The sequence below is a fragment of the Stenella coeruleoalba genome (assembly GCF_951394435.1).
Source record: "Stenella coeruleoalba genome assembly, chromosome: 20".
Lineage (NCBI taxonomy): Eukaryota > Metazoa > Chordata > Mammalia > Artiodactyla > Delphinidae > Stenella > Stenella coeruleoalba.
In genome coordinates this window covers 43767790-43789099 of record NC_137166.1, presented here as the reverse complement: position 1 = coordinate 43789099, position 21310 = coordinate 43767790, and the positions used below count along the sequence as shown (strand labels likewise).

Below are 21310 nucleotides of genomic sequence, written 5' to 3'. Positions count from 1 at the left end.
TGTATGAGCTGCTTATATTTTGGATATTAACCCCTTATTGGTCATATCATTTGCAAATATTTTCTCCCATTCTATAGGTTGCCTTTTCATTTTGTTGATGGTTTCCTTTGCTGTGCAAAAGCTTTTAAAGTTTAATTACGTCCTATTTGTTTATTTTTACTTTTGTTTCCTTTGACTTAGAAGACAGATCCAAACTAATATTTCTACAAATTATGTCAGAGTGTTTTTCTGCCTATGTTTTCTTCCAGGAGTTTTATGGTTTTAGTCTTACATGTAGGTCTTTAATCTATTTTGAGTTTATTTTTATATATGGTATTAGAAAATATTCTAATTTTATTCTTTTACACATCCAATTGTCCCAGCAACCCTTATTGAAGAGACTGTCTTTTCTCCATTGTATATTCTTGCCTCCTTTGTCATAGATTAATTGACCATAAGTGCATGGGTTTATTTCTAGGCTCTCTATTCTGTTCCATTGATCTGTGTGTCTGTTCTTATGCCTGTAGCATACTGTTTTGCTTACTGTGTTTTTAGTATAGTCTGAGGTCAGGGAGTGTGATATCTCCAGATCTGTTCTTCTTTCTCAAGATTCTTTTGGCTATTCGAGGTATTTGTGTTTCCATACAGTTTTTAAATTATTTATTCTAGTTCTGTGAAAAATGTCATTGGTATTTTTTTTGTTTTCTTTTGGCTGCACCACACAGCATGTGGGATCTTATTTCCCTGACCAGGGATCAAACCTGCACCCCCCTGCATTGGAAGCACAGAGTCTTAACCACTGGACCACCAGAGAAGTCCCACCATTGATATTTTGATAGGGGATTGCATTGAATATGTAGATTGCCTTGGGTAGTATGGTCATTTTAACAATATTAATTCTCCCAGTCCATGAACCTGGTACGCCTTTCAACCTGTTTCTGTTATCTTCGATTTCTTTCATCAGTGTCTTAATACTTTTTCAAATACAGGTCTTTTACCTCAGGTAAGTTTATTCCTAGGTATTTCATTCTTTTTGATGTGATTGTAAGTGGAATTGTTTCCTTAATTTCTCTTTCTGGTAGTTCATTGTTAGTCTATAAAAATGGAACAGATTTCTGTATATTAATTTTATATCCTGCAACTTTACCAAATTCATTGATTAATTCTAGTAGTTTTTTGGTAGCGTCTTCAGGATTTTCTATGTATAGTTATCATGTCATCAGCAGTGACAGTTTTACTTCTTCCTTTCCAATTTGGATTTCTTTTATTTCTTTTTTTGTCTGATTGCTGTGACTAGGACTTTCAATACTATGTTGAATAAAAGTGGAGAGAGTGGACACCCTTTTCTTGTTTCTGATCTTAGAGGAAATGCTTTCAACTTTTCACCATTGCGAATGATGTTTGCTGTGGGCTTATCATATATGACTTTATTATGTTGAGGCATGTTCCCTTTATATCCACTTTCTTGAGAGTTTTTTTATCATAAATGGATATTGAATTTTGTCAAAAGCTTTTTTTGCATCTATTGAAATGATCATATGGTTTTTATTCTTCAGTTTGTTAATGTAGTATATCACATTGATTGATTTACGAATATTGAACCATCCTGGCATCCCTGAGTTAAATCCTACTTGATTATGGTGTATGATGCTTTTAATGTATTGTTGAATTCAGTTTGCTATTATTTTGTTGAGGATCTTTGTATCTGTGTTCATCAGTGTTATTGGCTTGTAATTTTTTTTGTGATGTCTTTGTATAGTTTTGGTATCGGGGTGACACTGCCTTATAGAATCAATTTGGAAGTGTTCATTCCTTTGCAATTTTTTGAATAGTTTGTGGAGGATATGTGTTAACTTTTCTTTAAATGTTCATTAGAATTCAGTTGTGAAGCCATCTAGTCTTGGAATTTTGTTTGTTGGGAATTTTCTTATTATTGATTCAGTTTCATTACTGGTAATTGGTCTGTTCATATTTTATATTTCCTGGTTCAGTCTTGGGAGATTGTGCATTTCTAAGAATTTTTCCATTTCTTTTAGGTTGTCCATTTTATTGGCATAGAGTTTTTTGTAGTATTCTCTTATGATTCTTTGTATTTCTGTGATGTCAATTGTAACTTCTTTTTCATTTCTGGTTTTATTGATTTAGACCCCCTCTTTTTTCTTGATGAGTCTGTCTAAAGGTTTATCAATTTTGTTTATCTTTTCAAAGAACCAGATCTTAGTTTCATTGATCTTTTCTATTGTTTTTCTTTGTTTGTTTTTAGTGTCTATTTCATTTATTTCTGCTCTGATCTTTATGGTTTTTTTCCTTCTACTAACTTTGGGTTTTGTTTGTTCTTTTTTAGTTCCTTTAGGTGTAAGTTTAGGTTTTTTATTTGAGATTTTTCTTGTTTCCTGAGATAAGCCTGTATTGCTATATACTTCCCACTTAGAACTGTTTTGCTGTGTCCCATAGACTTTGGATCATTGTGTTTTAATTTGTCTCCAGTTATTTTTTTTATTTCCTCTTTGATTTTTTTCACTAATCCATTGGTTGTTTAGTAGTATATTATTTAGTCTCCACGTTTTTGTGTTTTTTGCAGTTTTTTTCCTTGTAGTTGATTCCTAATCTCATAGCATTGTGGTCAGAAAAGATGCTTGACATGATTTCAGTTTTCTTAAAGTTACCATAACTTGTTTTCTGTCCTATGATGTGGTCTACCCTGGAGAAATGTTCCACGTGCATTTGAAAAGAATGTGTATTCTGCTGCTTTTGGATGGAATGTTCTGTGTATATCTATTAAGTCCATGTGGACTAATGTGTCATTTAAAGCCCTTGTTTTCATATTGATTTTCTTTCTTTGTATAGACACATTGATGTATGTTAAAGTACCCTACTATTATTTTGTTACTGTCAGTGTCTCCCTTTATATCTTAATATTTGGTTTATATATTTAGGTCTTCCTATTTGGGTGCATGTATTTTTACAATTATTACATCTTCTTGGATTGATCCCTTGATTATTATGTTTTGTCTCTTATAACACCCGTTGTTTAAAAGTCTATTTTGTCTGATATAAGTATTGCCACCTCAGCTTTCTTTTGATTTCCATTTCCATGAATGCCTTTTTCCATCTCATGTTCAGTCTGTGTCTTTATATCTGAAGTGAGTCTCTTGTAGGCAGCATATACACAGGTCTTGTTTTGTATCCATTCAGCCACTCTATCTTTTGATTGGAGTATTTAATCCATTTAAATTTGAACTAATTATTGATATATTCAATATATGTTCTCATTGCCATTTTGTTAATTGTTTTGGGGTTGCTTTTGTAGTTCTTTTTTTGTGTGTGTGTGGTACGCGGGCCTCTCACTGTTGTGGCCTCTCCCATTGTGGAGCACAGGCTCCGGACACGCAGGCTCAGTGGCCATGGCTCATGGGCCCAGCTGCTCCACAGCATGTGGGATCTTCCCAGACTGGGGCATGAACCCATGTCCCCTGCATCGGCAGGCGGACTCTCAACCACTGCACCACCAGGGAAGCCCTGTACTTCTTTTTTGTTCCTTCTTCTTTTGTTATCTTCTCTTGTGACTTGGTGACTATCTTTAATGTTATGTTTGGATTCCTTCCTCTTTTTTGTGTGTGTATCTATTATGGATTTTTGTTCGTGGTTACCATGAGGTTTCTGTATAGCAATATATGTACATGTGTGTGTATATGTATATGTATATATGTATATTGATTGTTTTAAGTTGCTGATCTCTTAATTTCAAATGCATTTTAACAACCTTGCATTTGTTCTCTTCTCCCCTCACAATTACTGGTTTTGACATTATCTTTTACATTTTTTTTTGTTTTGGATATCCCTTAACTGTTTATTGTGGATATAGATGATTTTACTACTTTTGTTTTAATCTATTAGCTTTGTGCATGGATGATTTAATACCTTTACTGTATGAGAGTTTTCCTTTCGTAATTTTCACGTTTCTAGTTGTGGTCTTTTCTTTTTTGCTTAGAGAAGTCCCTTTAAAATTTCTTGTAAAGCTGTTTTGGTGGTACTGAACTCTTTTATCTTTTCTTTGTCTGTAAAACTTTTGCTCTTTTCACTAAATTTGAACAAGAGCCTTGCCAGGTAGAGTATTCTTGGGTTTTTTTCTAGCTTTTTCCTTTTCATCAGTTTAAATATATCGTGCCACTCCCTTCTGGCCTGTAGAGTTTCTGCTGAAAAGTCAGCTGATAGCCTTATGGGAGTTCCCTTGTGTGTAACTTGTTGCTTTTCCCTTGCTGCTTTTAATATTCTCTCTTTATCTTTAATTTTTGCCATTTTCATTACAGTATGTCTTGGTGTGTTCCTCTTTTGGTTGATCCTGTTTGGGAATCTCTGTGCTTCCTTGATTTGGATGTCTATTTCCTTTCCCAAGTTAGGGTAATTTTCAGCTATTATATCTTCAAATATGTTGTTAGTTCCTTTCTCTATTCTCCTTCTGGGATGCCTGTAATGTGAATATTAGTGTCCTGATGTTGTCTCAGGGGCCTCTTAAACTTTCCTCATTTCTTTTCATTCTTTTTTCTTTTTTCTGTTCAGTGGCACTGATTGCCACTACTCTGCTTATAGCTCACTGATCTGTTCCTCTGTATCATTTAGTTTACTGTTGATTCGTTCTACTGTATTTTAGATTTCATTTATCGTATTCATCATCTCTGTTGGGTTGTTCTTTATATTTTCTAGCACTTTGTTAAAGACTTCTAACTTCTCGCTTTATGCATCCATTCTTCTCCCAAGTTCTTGATCATCTTTATGATCAGTATTTTGAACTCTTTCTCAGGTAAATTGCCTGACTCCCCTTCACTTAATTCTTCTTCTGGGGTTTTATCTTGTTCCTTCATTTGGAACATGTTCCTCTCTCACCTCATTTTACCCAACTTGCTGTTTTTATTTCTGTGTATCTGGTAGTTTGGTTACCTTTTCCCAACCTTGGAGAAGTGGCCTTTTGTAGATGTCCTTTGTGTCCCAGCAGTGCACTCCCATCTTATCACCAGAGCTGTGTGCTCTAGGGTGCCCCCTATTGGGTTGCATGGGTCCTTCTATCATGACAGGTTGACAACTGTGGGCGGTCTTGTAGACTTGGTTGGCCTCCGGTTTGGTTGGTTGCTAGGCTTTGCCTTGTGCAGAGACTGCTGGCCGCTGGTTGGTTGGGCAGGTCTTAAGGCAGCTGTCTGGGAAACCCCAGACGAGCCCAGGGCTAGTGCTAGCTCACTGGTGGGCAGAATCCAGGAGACCCTGGGGCTGGTGTCCACTATTGGTGGGTGAAGCCAGGTCCTGGGGTCTGGCAGCTGAGCCCAGGGGTCCCAGAACTGGTGTCTGACCACTGGTGAGAGGGGCCATTTTCTGACACTGCAGCATGAGGCATGTTCCAAAGTTTGAGTTGGCCTGCTAATGGGTGGGGTCAGAGCCCATCCAGTCCCAGGGTAGGTGCTGGCCTGCTGGTGGATGGGCTGAGTCTACAGGCTACAGGCTGTGGTTGTCTGACTGGTGTCCACCTGCTGGTGGTTGAGACTGGTCCCAACTCTAGAACAGGCTCGCTGGTGTGTGGAACCATGGATTCTGGGGCTGGTTCCTGCCCACTGGTGAGTGGAGCAGGGTCTGGTTGCAGGGCCCTGGGGGCCCTGATTCTAGTGCCTACACACTGGTGTGTGGAGCCAGGTCTTGGGACCTCTGGTGGGCAGGACCATGTTCAGGGTCGACTGTGGGGTTAGGAGGTCTTGAGGCAGCCTGTCTGCTAGTGGGTGGGGCTTTGTCCCTACCAAGTTAGTTGCTTGTCTTAAGGCGTCTATGTACTAGGACCTTTGGGCTGTTGGGTGGAGGATGGGTCCTGAGGCTGATAAGCTAGAGGGAGGAATCCAAAATGGAGGTTGCTAGCACAGTGTCTACATTGTAGAACAAGCTCCTCAAAATGGCTGCCACCAGTGTCTTGTCCCTAGAGTGAGCTGTAACTGCCTCTGGCATTTTTGGGAGACTCTCCAAGATGAGAAGATAGGTCTGACCCAGGCTCCTTTCAAATTACCACTTCTGCCCTGGTTCCTGGAGCATGTGAGATTTTTGTCTGTGCCTTTAAGAGTGGAGTCTCTATTTCCCCTAGCCCTCTGGTTCTCCTGAAAGTGAGCCCCACTGGCCTTCAAACCCAAATGTTCTAGGAGCTTGTCTTCCTGGCACAAGACCACTGGGGTGGGGGAGTCTGATAATGGGGCTCAGATCCCTCACTCCTTGGGGAGAGCTTCTGCAATTATAATAAGTCTCCCATTCATGGGTTGCCTATCTGGGGGGCTGGAACTTGACTACATCACAACCTCCTACACATCTTGTCATACCTTCTTTATCTGTAGATCTTTTCTTGTAGGTGCCAGTCATTTTCACTGATCATTGTTCTGTAAATAGTTGTAATTTTGGTGTGCTTGTGAGAGGAAGTGAGCTCAATCAGGGTCTTTCTATTCTGCCATATTGGCTGATCTCTTTCAATTAGTATTTACATAGTATACCTGTTCTCCATTCTTTATACTTTAACCTACCTATGTTTTAATATTTATAATGAGTCTGTTACAGAGAGTATATATTTTGGTATTACTTTTGTCTCCAGTCTGATACTCTCCCTTTTCTGGGGTGGGGGGGGCGGGGCTGTGCCGCATGGCTTGTGGGATCTCAGTTCCCCGACCAGGGATTGAACTCAGGCCATGGCAGTGAAAGCCCAGGATCCTAACCAGGTAACTCCTGATACTGTACCTTTTAATTAGAGTTTTTAGTCCATTTTCATTTAATGAGTTATCAATAAGTTGTTTAAATATACCATCTTGCTATTTTTTTGTTTTCCCATTTGTTTTTTGATTGTTGTCCCTGTTTTTCTTTTGTTTGTTTGTTTTTTGGCTGCATTGGGTCTTAGTTGTGGCACGCGGGATCTTTGAGGCATGCGGGATCTTTTCTTGTTGTTGTTGTGGCATGTGGGCTCTTTGTTGTGGTGCATGGGCTCCAGGGTGTGTGGGCTCTCTAGTTGTGGTGCACAGGCTCCAGAGTATGTAGGCTCTGTAGTTTGCAGCACGCAGGCTCTCTCATTGAGGTGCGCAAGCTCAATAGTTGTGGCACACACAGGCTTCGTTGCCCCGCAGCATGTGGGATCTTAGTTCCCCAATCAGGGATCAAACTCATGCCCCCTGCATTGGAAGTGGACTTCACTGGACCACCAGGGAAGTCCCTCAGTATCTTTAATAGTTAAGGGTTTTCAGATTTTTTTTCTTTTGGTAACATGTTTTTTAAGTTAAAATATTTGTCCATTTCATCTACATTGTCTAATTTATTGCCTTTAATTTGTTTATAATTCTCTTATCCATTTAATATCTGTAGGATCTGATAATGGCCATGTGTAACATCCCTCTTTATTTCTTAATCCATCTAACTAGAGGTTTTACAGTTTATTGATATTTTCAAGGATTTGGCTTTAGGTTTCATTGATTTTCCCCTATTGCTTATTTATTTTCTATTTTACTGATTTTTCCTTTTTTCCTAACTATTTCCTTTACTTGCTTTGGGGTTAGTTTAACTTATTCTTTTTTAAAGCTTCTTAAGATAAAAGTTTAAATTATTGATATTAAATCTTTCTTGTTTTCTAATACAAGCATTTAAACTTATAACTTTCTCTTTTAGCCTATTCTAATTACATCTTCAAAATTTGATCTATTTGTATTTAGTTTAATATATTTTATGAAAAACAATTTTTAAATTTTCTTTGACCCTAAATTGGTTACTTGGAAGTGTATTGTTTAATTTCCAAACATTTGGGGCTTTTCTAGATATGCCATTTTTATTGATATCTAATTTAGTTCATGTGTGGTCAGAAAACATACTTTGTATGATTTGTCTTAAATCTGTTGAGACTTGTTTGTGTTCTATCTTGGTGCATAGTCCATTTACTCTTGAATAAAATGTGTTGTGAAATTATTGAAAGTGGTGGTCTATAAATATCAAATGCGTTAGGTGTCAGTATTCTTTAGAGATTCTAAATCTCTACAGGTTTTCCCCCTTTTGTCTAGTTCTCTCAGTTACTGACAAACATTAACACCAACCATGATTTTAGACTTTTTAAAATCTCATTTTACTTTTGTCAATTTTTGCCTCATGTTTTGAAACTGTTATTTAAGTACATATACATTTGTAGTTGCTATATTTTTCTCATGTATTTACTCTTTTATTATCAGGAAATGTTCTTTTTTGTCTGTAGTGGTAATACTCCTCAGCTTCTTTTACTATAGCCCCATCAGCTTTCCCATGTTTAATGTTTTTATGTTTTTTTCCTGTCCGTTTATTTTAAACCTATTTGTGTCTATGGTATTTAAAGTATGTCTCTTGAAGACAGAATATATTTTGAGTCTTGGTTTTTTACACATTTTAATAATCTCAGTCTTTTTGTTGGAGTGTTTAGTCTTGTTGGAGTTAGGGCTGCCATTTCACTCTTTGTTTTCTGATTACCTAACCTGTTTTATTTTAATCTTTTAACCATACTTTATATTTTAGTGCAGTTTTAGGTTCAGACAAAATTAAGCAGAAAGTACAGAGAGTTTCCATTTATGCCCTTACCCCCTGACACATGCATAGCTTTCCCTACTATCAATATCTTACACCAGAGTGGTATGTTGTTAAAATCAATGAACCTACAATGATACATCATTATCATCCAAAGTCCATAGTTTACATTAGGGTTCATTCTTGGTGTTATATATTCTATGGATTTTGACAAATATATAGTGACATGTATCTACCATTATAGTATTATACAGACTAATTTCACTGCTCTAAAAATCCTCTGTGCTCTGCCTATTCATCTCTCCCTCTCCTCTATAATACGTGACAATGGCAATCACTGATTTTTTTAAATTTTTTTTTTATTTTATTTTAATTTTTGGCTGCATTGGGTCTTCGTTGCTGAGCTCAGGCTTTCTCTAGTTACAGCAAGCAGGGGCAACTCTTTGTTGCGGTGCATGGGTTTCTCATTGCGGTGGCTTCTCTTGTTGCAGAGCACAGGCTCTAGGTGCATGGGCTTCAGTAGTTGTGGTGCACGGGCTCAGTAGTTGTGGTGTGCAGGCTCAGTAGTTGTGGTGCACGGGCTTAGTTGCTGCACGGCATGTGCGATCTTCTTAGACCAGGGCTCGAACCCATGTCCCCTGCATTGGCAGGTGGATTCTTAACCACTGCACCACCAGGGAAGTCCCACCACTGATCTATCTCCATAGTTTTGCCTTTTCCAGAATGTTATATAGTTAAAATCATATATTATGTAGCCTTTTCAGATTGGGCTTCTTACATTTAATAATATGCATTTAAAATTACTCCTGGGCTTCCCTGGTGGCGCAGTGGTTGAGAGTCCGCCTGCCGATGCAGGGGACATGGGTTCGTGTCCCGGTCCGGGAAGATCCCACATGCCATGGAGCAGCTGGGCCCGTGAGCCATGGCCACTGAGCCTGTGCGTCCGGAGGCTGTGCTCCACAATGGGAGAGGCCACAACAGTGAGAGGCCCGCATACCAAAAAAAAAAAAAAAAAAAGATTACTCCTAACCTGTTTTTGTGCATCTGTTCCTATATCCTGTTTTATTTTGTGTCAAGCAGTACATTTTCATGATTAATTTTTATTTCTCTTTTGAGTTTGTAGTTATATCAGTTTGCATTATTCTTTTTGTTGTTGCTTTAGGGATTACAGTGTGTATCTTTAACTTAATCATGTTTTACTTAGAGATAGTACTGAATTACTTAAGGTAAAATATGTCAACTTGCAACATTGTATTTTCATTTATTGTCTTCCCCATGGTTTGTTTTTTTGTTCACCGTGTGTGTGATACTTATATTTGTAATAAATGGTGTTAGAATGCCTACTTTAAACCAAGGGTCTACAGCCCAGAGGCTAAAAACAGTCTGCTATGTGTTTTTGTACAGATTGTGAGTTTAAAATAGTTATACTTTAAATGTTTGAAAAAGTGCAAAATCAAAATATTTCTGACCTACATAATCAATATATTTCTCACCTACATAACTTATGAAATTTAAATCTCAGTGTCCATACATGAAGTTTTATTGAAACACAACTTTGCTCATTCATTTTATATACTGTCCATGGTTGCGTTCATACTAAAACAGCAGAAAGTGTTCACCAACCCCTGCTTGAAACACTCATGTTTTTTAAATAAGGAAGGAAATGAATATTTATAGTCTTCTATATACAATTTTTCTCAACCTCTTCATTCTTTCCTAAAGACCTTGTTTACCATCTGATGTCATTTTTACCTTCAGCCTGAAAACCTTTCTTTACCATTTTTGATAGTACAGTTTTGCTAGTGATGAATTCTCTCAGATTTCTTCTGAAAGTAGCTTTATGTTGACTTTATTTTCAATAGGTAATTTTGCTCAGTACAGGATTCTTGGTTGATGTTCTCTTTGGCTTTTAGCAGTTTGATTAGGATTTACTGAGTGTGGTTTTCTTTTGTTTTTATCCTTTTGGGGTTCATTAAGCTTTTTCAATATGTAAGTTAAGTTTTGCTTACTTTGAATGTGTTAAGCCATTATTTCCTTAAAAATTATTCAGACCCTTTTTTTTCCCCCTATTTTTCTGGGACTCCAATTACACCTCTGTTGGATTACTTTGAAATTGACCCACTGCTCTCTGTGTGTCTATTCATTTTTTCTTTTTCTTTCCTTTTCTATTCAGATTGATTAATTTCTGTTGATCTAGTTATATATAGGCATACCTAATTTTATTATGCTTTTATTTCACTTAGCAGATATTTCATCTTTTACAAATTGAAGGTTTGTAGCAATGCTGAGTTTAACGCAAGTCTATTGGTGCCATTTTTCCAACAGCATTTGCTCACTTCATTTCTGTCACATTGGCTATTTTTCAGTATTTCAAACTTTTTCGTTATATTTGTTATCGTCTGTGATCAGTGATCTTTGATGTTAGTATTGCAAAAAGATTACAACTCACTAAAAGCTCTGGTGATGATTAGCACATTTTAGCCATAAAGTATTTTTTAATTAAGGAATGTTCATTGTTTTTTAGACATAATGTCATTGCATTTAATAGACTACAGTGGAATGTAAATGTAACTTTTATATGCACTGGGTAACCAAAAAATTCGTGTGACTCACTTTATTGCAATAATCGTTTTATTACAGTGGTCTAGAACTGAATCTGCAATATCTCTAAGGTATGCCTGTATTTACAAGGTTACTGATTGCTCCTTTTTCTATTTCTAGTCTGCTACCTACATAGTGAAATTTTCATTTCAGTTACTGTACTCTAGAATTTTCACTTCGTGCTTTTTTAGCAGTTTATGTTTCAAGATTCCATGCCAGGTTTTTCATTACTTCTTTAGATACATTTAGAACAGCTGTTTTGAAGCCTTTGGGGCAAAATCCAATACCTGGGTCCACTAGGAATTAGTTTCCATGAACTTTTTCTGAATATGGGTCATATTCCCTCTCTTCTTTTTCTGTTTTGTTTTGTTTACATGTCTAATTTTTGCTAGAAACCAGAACGTCATGAGTAATATATTATAGTAATCTGAATTCTGTATGTCTGTTTTTCTGAGGATTATTGTTTTTTGTTGTTGTTCTAGCAGACGATTAACTTGCTTGGAATCAAACTTCAAACTCTGCCCTCCCTGCCCCTCCACCTCCACCCCAAGTATGAAGCAGCTGATAGCTAGGTCCCTTAAGCTCCCACCTGCTGCTTTTTACCCTAGTCCCATGATGGGAGGTAGATTCCCACTGTGTTCATGTACTTTAGCTCTCAAAGAATTTGGTATATATTTATACTTAAATTTGGGACCTGACTTTCTACATTCTCTTTCTTTCAGTGTTTCACCCCTTATACTTCCTGCTGCTTTTTGTTAACTCCAGCTTCTGACACCTCAGTCCATTAAGGCTTCAGTTTTCTTCTGCTTAAGCTATGAGCAGGTTGTGGAATGCTGTTAATCAAAAATGCAGAAATCTCCAAATCTCACTAGGTACACTTCTGTTTTTCAAAACTCTTTGCTGGTGTCTTTCTGTTTGCTCTTTGCTAAGCCTCCTGTTATCTCTCTAACAATTGCTTAGTTTAACTATCAACCTGGAGTTATGGCAGAGTTTATACTCAGATTTGGGGTCTCATTTTTCCTGTAGTTCTCTCACTTCCAGAATTTATCACTAAATCTCCAGCTCATCTGCCAGCCCTCAATTCTGTCCCCTGTCACCTTTGAGGAAGCTCTTTACCTGAAGAGCTATGGACTTTGGGGTACCTTCATGCAAAAAAGCCACAAACCGGGCTTCCCTGGTGGCGCAGTGGTTGAGAGTCCACCTGCTGATGCAGAGGACACGGGTTCGTGCCCCAATTCGGGAAGATCCCACATGCCGCGGAGTGGCTGGGCCCGTGAGCCATGGCCACTGAGCCTGCGCGTCCGGAGCCTGTGCTCTGCAACAGGAGAGGCCACAACAGTGAGAGGCCCACGTAACGCAGAAAGAAAAAAAAAAAGCCACAAACCTAACAATTCTTACTCATTGATGCCTTTTAAGGATAAACGCTCCTCCAATTTTTGCTTGACCAATTCACTCTATTATTACTGGATGCCCAAAGTCACTCCCATGCATTTTAAAACTATATTCTTCCTGCATAACACATTAATCTTGAAGAGGAAAAAATTTACCTCCTCAGTGAAGCCTGAAAAATTGTTCTGCCCTTGTAATACATTGTTATCTTGTACATACTTCTGTTACAGTACCCATGACACCTTCTTGTAGATTTGTGTTGATACATACTTTCTTGAAGGTATGTGTTACATGCTTTGAGGTTGTAACTTCTTGTGAACAGGGACAGCATTTTGTATATCTTGGCACCCTAGTAAACGAGTCCAATTTGGGGTTACAAAGTGACTTCACAATAAACATTTTTAGAATGAGTTATTAAATAAATTTGGTGGCAAGTACTTCTACCTTGATTTTTGTTTCCCTTACTATTTAAATCACAAAACAAGGAAAATGGTAGGCATTCTTTACAAGTTTTCATAAGAATGCCACAAAGGAACAAGATCAAAACTAGTCTCCAATTTCTCGTCAATTTGTTCTGATCACAGTCCCAAACCATTACAGGGATCAGTGTCATTCAAAGATGTGACTGTGGACTTTAGTCAGGAGGAGTGGCAGCACCTGGATCCTGCTCAGAAGATGCTATACATGGATGTGATGTTGGAAAACTATTGCCACCTCGTTTCTGTGGGTAAGAAAAACTCTCTTTGAAACTTTCAGTAGCATGCATTTCCTTTCAAGATGCCTAAAATATGTGTGATCTTGATTTCAGGGATAAGAGGTGATGCATTCTTTTTGGTTGACAGAAAGGATTATTGTGTCTTCACTTGCATAGTGCAAGGTGTTAAATTTACTGTTATACAAAGGAGTATCTTAATTTGCAGTACTGAAAATTCACCTTATTGATTTTTCAAAGGTATTAACGCCTAAGCAACTTAATCCAAATCTTCCCTTAATCAGGGTGTCACATGACCAAGCCTGACGTGATCCTCAAGTTGGAACGAGGAGAAGAGCCATGGACATCATTTACAGGTCATACCTGTTTAGGTGAGTTTCTGACTTGCAGGCAGATGAAATCTGTGGAAAATAAATTTAAAGTGGTCTTGTGTTGGGTGACACTTTTGAAATATTTTGGTAGTGTCTTTTTAAAGGTTCCTAACCATTGAAATGACTATTGTGCCTGCAAAAAAATTAAATCACTTTCAAATGTCACTCTCCCTATATAATAGACTTCCTTAGTTTGCTTGGTGTTATCAAAGATAGTTGCCACTCTTAATCAAAATTAAGCCTTCCTTCTTTTAGATCTTTTTCCTTCCTTCTTATAGATCTTTTTTCTTGATTTGTATCCTTTTTTAGCTTTCTCGGTCCCTTATCTTTTAGCCATTGAATAGATTTCTTTTAGGCATTTTTAAATCTATCTTTAAGAAAGAAAAAATTCTTGGCTAATATTTCTCTTCTTAGTTGCTTTTTCTTTTCCTTTCTTTTATAGTATTTCAGATTTGTTTGCTATGCTAACTCTAAGTTCCCATTCTCACCAAGAGTCTAGCTATTAATTTTAAAGCTCACTCACCTTGGCCCAGACTGATAATTCCATGGTTACCATTTTCTTCCATTAAACTTTCATGGTTCGTTGTTATATGGCTGATCATCTTTCCTGAAATCATCCCTTGGTTTGGGTAAAACACTGAATCATTCTTATCCTGATTCTCTAAGTGATCATTTATTTCCAACTTACTCTGTTTTTTTTTACCACTCTGGCCATATTGACTGGAACAGTGCCTCATACATAATAGTCACAGAACTTTTTTTTTTAAGGTATATTTTTTCTTTGGACTCTCAGTCTTATTTCTCTAATTTGTCCTCAAGAGATCTACCTTTCAATTATATTAGTCTCATCCACTCTCAGAACTTAAGCTCCTTGTTTTATGTGGAGAACCTCTAATACAAACATACTCGGCACAGTCCTCCCACCTTCACTCCAGTCCTTCACAAGTTCTGCACTATGATGCCTCACCCCTTTTGTGACAATAAGTTGAAAATGAAAATCACCAACTTTCCTAGCTCTTAAATTCATTCCCATTTAACTCTTTCCAAATTATTTTATTACTGCCTTGATACCAGCTTGATTGTCTCTGTCATAATCTCTTGTGGATCTCTTCACAATTTGTGTTTATCAGCCCATGAAATATATTTACATCCTCCCATATTTTCATTTTTTACTCACATCATACAAAATGACGACTACCTTATTTAATGTCTTGCATATGGTAATTACAATTTGTTTTTGCTATAATTTTTGTCCTAATTTTTTCAATTTATATTGTTAACTTTCCTGACAAGCTATATCATCACTTGTTCCCCACTACTTATTATTATAGGAAATTGAAATTCTCCTTCATACAAGGACTACTATAATAAGCCCTTATCTGGTCTTTTCAACTTTATTTCTCTCTTCTGTGGAAAATGCTTGCTAATTTCCACTTTATCTAGTCTCCTAAATGTTCTCTATACATGTAGGGTCTGTCATGATGTCTGTACTTTTCATTGTGTTCACCCTTCTGTATAGTGTATATCTTTGAAGTCTTGAGATTTTTTCTCCTTTCTATTCCTTGACTACTCCCCAACATATCCACCTTTCCTTTTCCTGAATTTCCATGCTGCTTACTAACTGTAACACACACAGCTCTTGGATGTTATATAATTTGATACTTGATTGTACATTGTTTATGCTTAAGGATTCTTTCTTTCAAAGATAATATCCTCTGTATCTTCTTTGCCATAGTATACAACATTTTAAGTAGTCAGTAGTTGCTTCATTTTCTGTTTATGGAGCTGTACAGGGGAGATCTCTTTTTCCTCCATTCATAAAGTATGTACTGATAAGTCCTTTCAGAAGTACTTGCCCAGGCCATGGTTCTGTACATTCTGATTCAAATGGTTGGATTCTAACAAACACTACCTATCTATGATATGCAGTGTTAATGTAAACTCAGAAGAGTACAAAGGCGATAACCAATAAAGTATTCCTTTATGAGAAAGGATTACTGTCAAAGTCTGCATTTTTCATGAAATATTTATGACACAGTGTAAGCTTGTAAAAAGATTTGTTAAAATTTTTTTTCTAGACCATAATTATTTTCAAGTTATAAAGAAGTAATGAATAAAGTGGTGGTGGGATATATGTGAAGGGTTTTGATATCATGGAGTAGTAACATTTTCTTGAAGATTATCTAAATATGATTAGAAATAAGACTGGAAGGCAAGTCAACTGATTAAAAGAACATGAGCAAAAGCATGTGATTAGGGATAAGGGAGATATTTATAGGGCAGTAAATATTAGGCTTTGATTGTTACGGGTGAAATTATCCAGATATGTGGACAACCCTGAAAACTTGTTTGAATATAAAAAGTAAGTCTAGGTAATGTAAAGTTTTGTTTACAGGAGAAATTCCTTGTGTGTTAGTATTGTGGGTAATGGACTCAAGGAAGAAATAGATTTTTGAACCTAGATTTAACATTGTTTCACTAGATGTGGATGATTGCAAAGCAAAAGAGTCAAATATAGTTCTAAATTTATAAGAGAAATAAAGGTTAAGATTAATGAGTGATTTAGAACCAGAGTGAACAATCTTTCTGGTCCCCCATATGGAAAACTGGAGTTAAGAATGTTACCGTATTGGGGAAAGACTTGAATCTTTCTTTAAACCTCTAAGTTAGCACTTAAAAAGAAGAATAGTTATAATTAATGATCATGAGAGTTTTGTTATTGAACAATTCTGAAAGAAAATAATAACAACAGCAACTTGAATACACTAGTGAACATACCCCTAGTCTGTTTTAAAGTTCCTGTTGGAAGTGTTTTCCTAGTATTTCCCTCACAAGAAAAAATGATCCCCAGCTATATAGAGGATTATAAACACTAGGAAAATAGTTGATGCTTAGAAAGATTCATTGGTGGGTGTGTGGAAAGAGGGTGGTGGAACAACTGGAAGTATTTTACCTTACAGTCTAGGGATGAATATTTAAAAGTATAGGCTCAGGGGGATTCCCTGGTGATCCAGTGGTTAGGAATCCACACTTCCGCTGCAGGGGGCATGGGTTCAGTCCCTGGTCAGGGAACTAAGATCCCACATGCCACGTGGTGCGGCATAAAGAAATAAAAGTATAGGCTCTGATCTGTGTCCTCCAAATGCCTTCCTCTAAAATTTTCCCTGAACAAACTTTTCTGCTAATTTTTCTTGTTCATCCTACCTAAATCTTAATGCTCTTGAAAGGTTCACTTCATTGCCTCTGAATCCACCTATCCAAGCATGAATTCCTCTTCCACTATTCTTTTGTCTCTTCTCCTTACTGCTTCGTGTGTTTGTTTCACTTTCTGTATGAAGTTCTGGTGCAAAATGCAAATGTTACTAGTGTTCATTACTTATTTTTCATCTTTTTCCACACTGAGGCAGAGTTTTTAATTTAGGTTCCATGTCTTTTCCCAGGCAAGGAATAATTTGTCCTTGGTCTTTTTTGGCCTCATGTACTAGACCCTATTACAATTCCTTTCAATAGCAAATATGTGAAGATTCACAAGTTGTTATTAATTATATTCTTTCCTAGAAGAAAAGTGGAAAGCTGAAGACTTTTTAGTGAAATTCAAGGAACAACAAGATAAATTTTCTAGATCAGTTGTATTAATCAACCACAAAAAACTGATTAAGGAGAACAGTAGTGCATATGAAAAGACATTTACTTTAAGCAAAAACCCTATTAATTCAAAAAACCTACCTCCTGAATATGACACTCATGGAAAGATTTTTAAAAATGTTTCAGAATTAATCATCAGTAATCTAAGTCCTACAAGAAAGAGACTTAGTGAGCATAATGGATATGGGAAATCACTCCTCAATACTAAGCCAGAGACAGCTCACTCTGGAGGCAAATCCCATAATCACTGTGGTAGGACTGTCAGTCATAATGAAATGATTATGCAGTATCATGAGATAGAAACTTCAGCACAGTCATTTGGATATAATGACTGTGAGAAATCCTTCCTTAAAAAAGGAGGCCTAATTACACATAATAGAGCTTACAGAAGGGAAAAACCATCTGAATATAATAAAAGGAGAAGAACAACCAATATTGAAAAAAAGCATATATGCACTGAATGTGGGAAGTCCTTCTGCAGGAAATCAGTATTGATTCTGCATCAGGGAATTCACACAGAGGAAAAACCCTACCAATGTCATCAATGTGGAAATTCATTTAGAAGGAAATCATATCTCATTGATCATCAGAGAACTCACACTGGAGAGAAACCCTTTGTTTGTAATGAATGTGGTAAGTCCTTCCGCCTAAAGACAGCCCTCACTGATCATCAGAGAACACATACAGGGGAGAAATCATATGAATGTCCACAATGTAGGAATGCCTTCAGATTGAAGTCACACCTCATTCGTCATCAGAGAACTCACACAGGAGAGAAACCATATGAGTGTAATGACTGTGGGAAGTCTTTCCGCCAGAAGACAACACTCTCCCTACATCAGAGAATTCATACAGGAGAGAAACCCTATATTTGTAAAGAATGTGGGAAGTCCTTTCACCAGAAGGCAAATCTTACTGTACATCAGAGAACTCATACAGGGGAAAAGCCCTATATTTGTAATGAATGTGGGAAATCCTTCTCTCAGAAGACAACCCTCGCTCTTCATGAGAAGACTCATAATGAAGAGAAACCTTATATTTGTAATGAGTGTGGAAAATCCTTCCGCCAGAAGACAACCCTTGTGGCACATCAGAGAACACATACAGGGGAAAAATCCTATGAATGTCCTCACTGTGGGAAGGCTTTTAGAATGAAGTCGTACCTCATTGATCATCACAGAACTCACACAGGAGAGAAACCATATGAATGTAATGAATGTGGGAAATCCTTCAGTCAGAAGACAAATCTCAATCTACATCAGAGAATTCATACAGGAGAGAAGCCCTATATTTGTAATGAGTGTGGGAAGTCTTTTCGCCAGAAAGCAACCCTCACTGTACATCAGAAAATACATACAGGGCAGAAATCCTATGAATGCCCTCAGTGTGGGAAAGCCTTTAGCAGGAAGTCATATCTCATTCATCATCAAAGAACTCATACAGGAGAGAAACCATACAAGTGTAATGAATGTGGGAAGTGCTTCCGCCAGAAGACAAATCTCATTGTACATCAGAGAACTCATACAGGGGAGAAGCCTTATATTTGTAATGAGTGTGGTAAGTCCTTCAGTTATAAGAGAAACCTTATTGTCCATCAAAGAACTCACAAGGGAGAAAACATGGTAATGCAGTAATAAATGATGTGATTTCTTTGTGAAGCCTTTCTAAGTTATTGTAAAACTTTAGTTTTTTAAAAAAGCATGCTTAACATGTGAATAAGGTAATTTTAATCACAAATGTAATAATAATTAACTTAATGTACTATACCACATAACTATTTATCTACTGTTTACTAGCATATGAAATGGATATGATCATTGATATTGAACTCTTATCAGCAATGAAGCTAATTTTTTACGTTTTCAAGTTCTCCTGCTGACTCAGTTTATTTTTTTTAATTCTTATATAATACATGCAGAAGCAAGATACAAAGTGGTTTTAAGTATCAGTCTCCATAAGAGGAAGAAATTATGAAGTATATTTCTCATTGCACTCTGCGGAATAAAAGTTAGTTGTTACTTCCCCAAAGATTACCACTTCCCTGGCTTTTAACATGAAATAGTTTTTGCATGTCTTTAAACTTTATATTTTATTATACATTACAATTTTTTTGTCTTGTTTCACTCAACATATTAAAGATTCATACATTATTGCATGTGGCAGTAGTGTATTTTCATTCTGTATACTCTTCCATTTTAAGAATATACTGCTATTTATCCTCTTGATGGATATTTGTATTTTTTATAATTTTGTGTTGTAATAAAAATACTACTATAAATATTCTTGTATATGTGTGTGTGTGTATTTCTGTTGATTTTATATGAAGACTGGGATTACTCAGTCCCAGGGTGTACGTAAAGTTTTTTCAGTTATGTTAGATACTGCCAAACATCTCTCAGACCTTTCTCAATGTGAGATGATTCAATTTGGAGAGTAACAGCTCTGTAATTCAAGTGGAGAAATGTCATTCAACTGGAGAATTCCTACTAAAAAGAAATCCTTATAATGTTATAATTGTGAGAAGGCTGTTAGTCATGAATATATGAATGTAATAAATGTAGAAAGACCTTAGCTGTGGCTTAAACCTTACACAAAATCAGAGAATTCATATTGGAGGGCATCCTACAGTTGTCGTGATTATAGGGGTACTTTTAGCAATAGCTTATGTCTTTCACCATCAAAGAATTTATACTAAAGAAAGGTTAAGAAGGAACATAGATGAATAAAATTTGGGAGTATAGGAGTCTATTCCCTTTAATAGAATTATGAAAAATATATATAAGTAAGCCTATGTATAATATAATAAGCCTATGTAAAGTAAGCCTTTTATACCTTGATTTATCTCACAGGAAATGTGGGTCTCGAAAATCCCAAATGAAAAATCACTGGAGATTTTGATGTGTGAGAGTTGGAAATCTAAGATAATACCATCTATAGCATCTTTTCTGTGAAAATAGTAAGCTCAACAGCAATTTGAACAGTGTTACTAAAGGCCCTTCTTGAGGGGGATTATTCATAACCAATATTCATAACCATACATGAAGTTATTGTAATAAAATTCAGTAGAAATTTAAATAAACTGTTTTTCCCCCCAATTCAGTAGAACTGTAAACTGTATCTAAGTAAGTAGGAAAATAATTGATAGTTCAAGTATCTTACATTAAAAATGTACATACAACAGGCCATCTGGCCTATAGAAAGGGGCACCAACTGCCAGTGGATTGTAAATGGAAACATGCTTGTCATTCCAGGTCTTGCAGATGATTTCAGAGCAGAAAAAGAACAGTGGGTGATGAAGCAAATCAGACATGAAAAAAATTTAGACTTGAAAGGGACGTACGATAAAAGATAAAATGCCATGTCTGACTGGACAGAACTTTGAGAAATATAGCCTTAACTAATAGTTATTATTTATGTTTAGAGTTTTTTTTTCTAGTGTGTAGGCAGGATGAACATATTAGAATAAAATACCTACAACAAATAAGATTACAGGATCTATATTCAGAGTTATGAGAACCTAGAAATTATTTCATTTGTATAAATCTGTGTTTGTAGATGAGTAAAAATATATGCTAACGATGACGACTACCAAAAGAACTGCATTCACAACCAAGGATGCAAGCCTACCTCTTTTTCCTGAGTATGTAGTGAGTTGGAAGCAAAACCCTCCACCAGCAAAAAGATTTTTGACTCACTGAAGGCTAGGATGATGGTTAGCATTTTTTAGCAATAAAGTATTTTAAAATTAAGGTATGTACATTGCTTTTTTAGACAATGCTATTGCACACTTACTGTAGACTACAGTATAGTATAAACATAACTTTTATAGTATAAACATGACATACTGGGAAACCACAAAATGCATGTGACTCGCTTTATTGTGATATTTGCTTTACTGTGGTGGTCTGGAGCCAAACCCACAATATATATGTGTATTATATATGTATATTAAGGCCACGTTATGACGGACAACATATAGTTGGGGTTTTTAAGAAATTCCAGTTGGACAATGTCTTAATACTGGCTTTAAACCATTTGCATTTAATGTATATATACTGATATCGTTGGG

General features: G+C 36.4%; 1 protein-coding gene across 1 annotated transcript in view; it reads left to right on the top strand.

Annotated features, from left to right (window-relative positions):
- LOC307179410 (uncharacterized protein) overlaps positions 1-19365 on the top strand; it is a 29673-nt gene extending 10308 nt beyond the window's left edge. Inside the window, exons 4-6 of the mRNA XM_079908507.1 lie at positions 13114-13240; positions 13510-13596; positions 17155-19365. Of these exons, the coding sequence (XP_079764633.1) occupies positions 13114-13240; positions 13510-13596; positions 17155-18875 (1935 nt within the window). The 3' untranslated portion in view covers positions 18876-19365. The remainder of the gene's footprint in view (positions 1-13113; positions 13241-13509; positions 13597-17154) is intronic.
- The last annotated feature ends 1945 nt before the right edge of the window (positions 19366-21310 follow it).